We start from the raw sequence: 8162 nt of genomic DNA on the forward strand, positions 1-8162 counted from the left end.
CATCAATGTGATACACCAACACCACAATGTACGCACGATACAGTAAAAAAAATACTGAACCACATATACATATACACGCATATCTATTAATATTTCGTAACTCTACAACAAATATATCCTACCTATCAACCATGTTGTTACATACACCCTTCTGACGTGTTCGTGCTCTAATGACTAATACACGGTGTGACTATGTTGAGGTACCATAAGTATTAATTAACGCAACTAAAACACCACGTATTGTTCTAATAAAAAATATAACATAACGCAACAGAATATACATCACAAGGTCACCCTGATTAAATACATGATGAACCGAAATCAGCCAAAAGGCTAAATGTTCACCAAATATAGTGATTTTAACTAGTATTGCAAGAAACAGCAATGAAGACACAAAACTTGATGAGCTCACGAGATAGATAAAAAAGTTAACCTGATATTATATTATACACAGCTTATGAACACACAAAAAACTAATAACGCTTTACACATACATCGAACATTACAGAACATTACATAAGAAATACAGCATAAACCGAAAACACTAAAATATTATGTTAGCAACACTATAGCTCGTATGTAGCTACTCATTATAAAATCAAAATAACAAAACTAGACCCAGTAACACCTTTACAACTACAAACAAAAAAACAGAAGACAATGAAGCTACATGACATACATTCTCGTCCCAAAGCCGTTGAATGTACAAGTTAATTACAGAACAGAAACACCTAGTTGAGGATAAAAAGTATACCATGTTACATTAGATATCATGTTACAATGTACAACTGAAAAACTATAAGCATACAAGCATGCATAACTTTTCTCGATTGCAGTCCTTTAATACAGAAGCAACCGAAGAGCATGAAGTTCTAAAACTAGCAAATCTACACTCCCTCTGTAGGTTACAACTTATAAGTTACAATAGAAATCATGTAATGTTACAATGTACAACTAAAAAACTATAAGCATAAAAACATGCATAACTTTTCTCGATTGCAGCCCTCTAAAATACAGAAACAACCGAAGAGCATGAAGGCCTAAAACTAGCAGATCTACACATTACATATTTACATCTCCCTCTGTAACTTACAGGAAGAAAAAAAAAACATCACTAGATTACAATGGTAATTACAACTGGAAAAAAGGGTTGCTTACCCAATACTACATCCTATACAAAAACATAGCCCGCATGATAAAGTTTGATAATTTTACAGGATAAACTATGATATACAGTAATTAATGCAATATTTCTGTGAAGACCAGCAGTTATGGCAGTTGATGTAATATTTAACTTAGCCAATTTCATAGAATCCAAAGAAAGCAATGAATCAAGTCGGCTTCCTGTTCCCTGAATATGATTGATGAGAAAAGCACCCAAGTTAAATGTATTTTATATTTATATTTCAATCAGCTAAACCATTTTCTCCTTCATTATATGCCCAGAAAATCATGCTAATAATCACTAATCATGCAAATTTATTTTAAAATCTACAATTGAAGTCGTGTAAAAGATTTATCATTATGAAATCATACAATAAAGCCGACAGACCATAGCACATTATCAGGCATCAGATAGTAAGTATGCAGAAGAGGATAACTAAGTTAGCAATTCTTCAATGTTGATTCTATTATAGGCGGCAATTTCAACCCATTCCCAATGAATGGGTCGATGCAATGTATTTTGTGTTAACTAACGGATCAAAAGGTTTAGGTAGAAAAAAGAATTAGTTAAAACTGAAGCAGGTCAAAATATTAAAGGGTTAATATTTGCCTAAAGTATATTTATAATGCATACAACAACATAAAACGGCTTTGTTCATACATATATATAAATAATAATAATTTTATTGCATAAACATCCAAAAATCACTTTATTGTGATTAACAAAATATAAAATATATAATCTTCTAAAAAAATCATGTGAACTCACCGCAAAATTCAATCGCGTGCTAATGTTCAAAGGCTAATGAAACATAATGCACATTAACAACATCAAAAGCTAGAAGAGATAAACATTTACACTCTATATAAAGTATATGAAACAGCATTCACTTCGTACCGTAATTGAAGCCTTAAATTGAATAATTAGATACAATTCTACCACAAACAGATTTATCATTCATGTACAAATAAAGTCTAGCTTATTGAGGAATGCTAAAAGAGAGGTGGCAATGTTGACCCTTATAAATGGGTCGATTTGAGCTGTGTTTCATCTCAAACAGGTCAGTTCATAATAAACAGTTAAAAGGACAACAGGCAGAACAGGTTGAAGTCCCCAATATCTTAAACTGATGAATACAACATCCTGATTCGATTTTATTGAAAGATATAAATAATTATTGTAAACAACATTATTAATTTTAAATCATATTTAACCTTTAGTAATTATGACCATTACCAAACAAGTACCAGAAAGAAATGAGAACAAAGGCACTTAAAAGCTAGCATAACTAATATTTAAACTATACACCAACAACACAAATAACAAGGCACCACGACTATACTATGAATCTAGACATATATTGTAATCATGCTTGTTCTAAAGAACATTTGCATATTACATTCGCTACCACATAACTTATAACTCGACTATCAAAGAAATATACAGAAAGACAAACGTTTGACTTATCAAGGTCAGTTAAAATAGAGGTTATGGCAGGACTATTAGTAACCAAGGGTGGTAAATACCCAACCAAATAAAAACATTCACACAAAAACAACAAATGTGTTTGTTTTAGCACAATAATTAAAGTATTAAAAGTCTGTAAGGATTATAATCTACTCATCCCTCCAAATATGTTGAACTTACTTTAAATCCAGTAGCCGTTTCTTCATAATCTCAGTCTGCACGTGTGCGTCTCCGTTTCCCGTAATCTGCATCCCGAGACCGAGACCTGTAGTCCTCTTCGGGGTTGGCTCGAGATCGGCTCCTGGACCGTCTTGAAGACTGACCACGGTCCCACTCATCTTCATAACCCGAGCTCCGCTCCTTTTGACGATGATGGTCCCTGTAGTTATCTTTTTCCTCTTTGTATTTATACTCCTTATCATACCTATCTCGATCCCGATCCCGATCGTGATCCCGATCTCGATCATCACGGTATCGTTTTTCAGAATTTCCCGACCATTCACGTTCCGCCCCTCTTTCTTTCACCGCATTCGAACGCGCACCTTTTTCATCTCCATACCCATATTCTGAACCACCATCATCACCGCCATAACTTGACTCGCGCGTCTTCTGACCATGGTCTTCGCCGCCACCCCAGCCACCCGTGTTGGTCTCACCCCATTGTGGTCCCTCCATTCCAGTGGGGCCCATCATCCCCATACCACCCGGACCCGCACCCATCCCTCGGCCAAAGAAAGCAGGGTTCACATGTGGGGCCACCCCAGCTAGTCCCATGGGATTCATCCCCGGAAACTGACCCATCATACCTGGAAAACCCGATCCCGGAAACCCACCATAACCCGCTCCACGACCCATATACGCTGGATCAAACCCACCACCCATCATACCTTGAGGATGCATGAACCCGCCAGGTGGACCACCAAAACCAGGACCGCCAACACCTTGCCCATAACCCCCTACGGCGGGCCCACTTCCAAATCCCGGGTTATTATTCACATTCTTCGGGCCCATACCGCCTCTACCTCTCATATTCCCACCACCCCTGTTCATAGCTCCTCCTCCTCGGCCCCAATTACCACCTCTGCCGCCGTAACCCCGCCCGCCATCACCGCCGGAAAAGTTATTACCGCCGCCTCTTCCCGCCCCATCATTGATAGGTCTTCTCCCAGGTGGGTCCAGCTGAGATTGAGTGGGCCCTTGATTCTTATTAGCATATGAAGCACCCATCTGTCTCATCGTTTGTGGGGATGCGAATGCAACCACACAAGGTCGTCCGTTAAAAACATAACCGTTCATCCCGTCTTTACATGCAGCAGCGGGTCCCGATTCGAAAAACTCAACTTGACAATATCCTTTTGATTTACCACTTGCTCTTTCATCAAAGAACTTTATCTCTTTCACTCTTCCATATTGGGATAATACATTTTCCAGCTCAGCATCCGTGGTCCACCAATGTAGCTCCCCAACAAAGAGCGTTGTAGCACCATTTTCACCAATTGGTCTAGCTTGATTCTCATTAAAAACAGGTCGGGTCATATTCACATTATTAGATCCCATCATTTGAGAAACGGGGCCCGCATTAGAGTTCATCATAGGTGGAGGGTTGTTTGTGGCGGGCCCCGACATACTAACAGGATCAACATGAGGCTTTTGAGGCATCATATCATGAGTCACTTGAGGAACTGTTCTTTTTTGCATAAGGTCAACAGTCAACCTCTCTTTGTTGTCTTGTAATTGTAAGCTAGAACTTGGATAGGCGTTTTCGGTTACAACCCCGGGTATGTTTGTATCCTGTGATACCATTGATTCGGGTCGGGTTTCTTGAATATTGACTTTTTGACCATGAAACCCTCCGTTTCCAACATTAGCTGATGGTAGTGACTCAGAACGTTGCATCTGCATAAAAGATTCTCCAACATTAACATCATTGTAGAGATCATCATATTCATCATCTTCACCAACGATCTCATCGTCTGCAAGTGCAGGAATTGCCCCATAATCTAACTGCTCTTCAGCCATCAAAGTCAACTGACGAGTCAAACAATAATATAGCAAGATCTGCATAGATGCAGTAAACAAAGAAAGATTAATAAAGATTGTCCAGAGAGAAGACCAAAATTATTACTTTAATAAAGATAGTCCAGAGAGAAGACCAAAATTATTACTTTAATCAAACATTGACTGTTAACACCATGTTATCCATTCCAACTCAGCAACATTTTTATACTGGTAATACTTGTTATAAACCACAAATTAGCAAGTAAGCAAACATTAAAAGAAAGCTTAGATTAGAAAAGTAAAGATGCACATATGTAAATCACGTTCACGACTTTTTAATTGAATATTTCAACAAAATGATGTATCAAGGAGTTTACAAACTGAATATTGACGTCTCTATAAGAATTAACAAGCAACATAAGGCTGTAAAGATGCATTGATGGCCAAAGGTAAATTAGTTATGATGATAGATGCTTTGATCACACAAATGTTCATACTATTTCGTGGCTCATTAATTTCACTCGGCCATACTTTAAATTCTACAACAACAACAACAAAACCCAATACCACATGATGTGTATGGGGAGGTGAGATGTAGACAATCCTTCCCCTACCCGAGAATAAAAACAAGTCATTTCTCCACCCAGAAAAGATAGAGAAAGTCGTCCCTCTCTTTATTCGACGGATAAAGAGATTGCTTCTGAGTGGACCTCCAGCCAAAAAGTAGGACTTTTTTTTTTAAATAAAAAATAAGAAATAGTAAAATAAAATAAATAAAATAGTAAAATAAAATAAAGACACCGTGAAAATGGTAGAATCAGATTTTCATGGGTTTAAAAGCCAGCCAGAAAATCAATTTAGACTCTAAGCGGCAGTCAAGACGCCACTTAGTCGACGCTTGGTGTTGCCTCAATAAATAGAGCCAATTATCAAGACCTACATCCCTTTTTTTCTTGATATTTTCCTAATAATTATAGACTAAAAGAAATATAATCTAGTTCATGATATACATATTCCAAATATATACATGAGAAGAATTGAGGTAAGCTTAACGTTTGTGTGTGCGCAAAACGGATATTAAGATCAACAATGCTACCAAATATGGGATGCTATCATGCTATGATGAGTTTCTATATATAAGTTATAATTCATTCACGAAAATCCAAGACAAACTGATCAGTTTTCTTGAGCCTTTTAATCCTTTTAAATTTAACATACAGCATTCAGATCTGTTTTTTTTTTCCTCTGAACATGAAAATTAGCTTTTAATTAGAATTAGAACTTATAGACTTACTTTGCATATAAATTAACATCTAGTAGTCCAAAAATATTCATAAAAACTTGACTTCCTCACAAATGCAGTCAACAACACACATGCAGAGTTCCTATAACATCTAGTCGTTAAAGATCTATGTGGTCTATCCATTACCATTTTATACCTTTTACCTTGTCAACCCAAAAATATGTTGCTAGTGACACTTGAAACCTCTTGTACGGATATCAGGACCCAACCAGTAAGCTATTGTGTGATAGTTGTGGAACAACTATTGTAATTTTAGTTTCACTTGTCTTTTGTATTAGTTTTTAGTAATTAATTTTACTTATAAAATCTGTGTTTTTTCAACTGTGAATAAATTTTAATATGAAAATTTTGCAACATACTAAAGGCTACAAATCCCATATGAAAATAAATGTGAGCCAATAAAGCCACGATACCTTCAAAAATCACACCATTAACATAGCAAGCATAACATGCTATGAACTACATTACCAAAGAAGATTGAGTAGTCCATGCTAGAAACTCACCTTCCTGAGCTCCGTTGTATGTATATCTTGCATGTTTTTATAACAAGATCTAATAATAAAACAAGGGAACATTCATAAAGGTGTTATTTACATGGTCGTCACATTACCTTAGTTGACCCATTTGATTAGTCCATGTTCGTGGACCCCATAGAATGCAATGATATCATACCCTATTTGACATCATTGTAGTTACTTTTAAAAGGTAAAGTTTCACAATAAATAATAGTATCTACCTTCATTAATCCCAAACACCTCATATGCAACATAAGATTGGTGCACATTCATCACCCTCGATAAATTTAATCTCGATCCGAATTTGCACGTTAGTGATATACATACGTCATACATAGGTTGCAATAATTGAGGAAAGCTTTGTGTTTGTGTGCGCGCGCAAAATGGATAACAAGATTCAACAATGCTACCAAATATGGGACGATATCATGCTATGATGGGGTGTCTATAAATGTAAATTATAATTCGGTCATGAAAATTCAAGACATACAGATCGGTTTTCTTGAGCCCTATAGTCCTTTCTAATTCAACATACAGTATTCGTATTTGTTATTCCTGTTTTTCCTATAAACATGAAAATTAGCTTTTACTTAGAGCTTATAAACTAACTTTATATATATACTAAGTTACTAACATCATCTAGTAGTCCGAAAAAAGTCATACGCCTTCCTCCTTCCTCACAAATACAGTCAAGAACACACAAAAAGAGTTCATAAAACATCTAGTCGTTAATCGTTAATGATATCTGCTTCAACTCAATATATATATATATATATATATATATATATATATATATATATATATATATATAATCAGATTTCAGAAGTCAAACCCTAACCAAAATTTCATACAATTAAAATAGATCTAAAGCGCAAACACAGAGAAAACTAGTTATCATGATTAACCTAATTTCTATCAGTCAACTTACAAACAGAATCAAAATCAATCAAAAATACTAATAATAATTGAATTTAACCTAATCACCAAAACTAAAATTAGCTAAACAGCAACACAAATACAATAATAATCATACGATTAAATTTAATATAACAATCAGATCGAAGCTCGATCGACGGAAAAATAAGATTAGGTGCAAAAGTTATTAAAACTGAAATGACGATCTAAAGACGAAAGAAACATGTGTTACCGATTTTAGGGTTTGGTAAGATGAGATCAGAGTTGATACAACGTGATGCGATCCAGAGATAATGTAATTTGTATGTGTATGTATATGTGTAATTTGTGTGTGTTTTTTTTCTGTATCTAAGACAGTGGTGGAGTGCTTCTTCAAAGCAATTTCATAATCTTATCTATCTAGGCTTTATTATTATTATTATTATTATATTATTATTATTATTATTATTATTATTATTATTATTATTATTATTATTATTATTATTATTATTATTATTATTAAAATTAAAAATCAAATCAAATACGGAGTATATGTTAAACAAAAAAAAGTTATACGTAAAATTTTGGGGGATGATTCTCACACATACTTTTTTGATCCTCACACACCTATTTTAACCTTTTACTCTTCTAATAATACTCAATTGGTGTGTGAGGATCAAAAAAGTGTGTGTGAGAATCATCCCCCTAAAATTTACCCACACCAAATAAAATAAGTCAATTTTTTATCCAATAAAAAGAGTATACTAGTTTTATTCCTCATAAAATCGGATTTTAATTTAGTGCGTAAAAAGTTAGGGAG

General features: G+C 35.0%; 1 protein-coding gene across 1 annotated transcript; it reads right to left on the minus strand.

Annotated features, from left to right (window-relative positions):
• Positions 1–742: 742 nt before the first annotated feature.
• LOC139902815 (uncharacterized) lies at positions 743–7753 on the minus strand. The gene is made up of 3 exons (XM_071885460.1): positions 7596–7753; positions 2813–4690; positions 743–1351 (listed from the first exon to the last, which is right to left on the minus strand). Exon 2 carries the CDS (start codon positions 4649–4651, stop codon positions 2843–2845), a length of 1809 nt encoding a protein of 602 aa, XP_071741561.1. The 5' UTR covers positions 4652–4690; positions 7596–7753; the 3' UTR covers positions 743–1351; positions 2813–2842.
• Between the last annotated feature and the right edge of the window lie 409 nt (positions 7754–8162).

Source organism: Rutidosis leptorrhynchoides, chromosome 3 (assembly GCF_046630445.1).
Source record: "Rutidosis leptorrhynchoides isolate AG116_Rl617_1_P2 chromosome 3, CSIRO_AGI_Rlap_v1, whole genome shotgun sequence".
Taxonomy (NCBI): domain Eukaryota; kingdom Viridiplantae; phylum Streptophyta; class Magnoliopsida; order Asterales; family Asteraceae; genus Rutidosis; species Rutidosis leptorrhynchoides.

Excerpts from the sequence above, each read along its gene's own strand:
- LOC139902815 (XM_071885460.1), bottom strand. The coding sequence starts at position 4,651 with ATGGCTGAAGAGCAGTTAGATTATGGGGCAATTCCTGCACTTGCAGAC.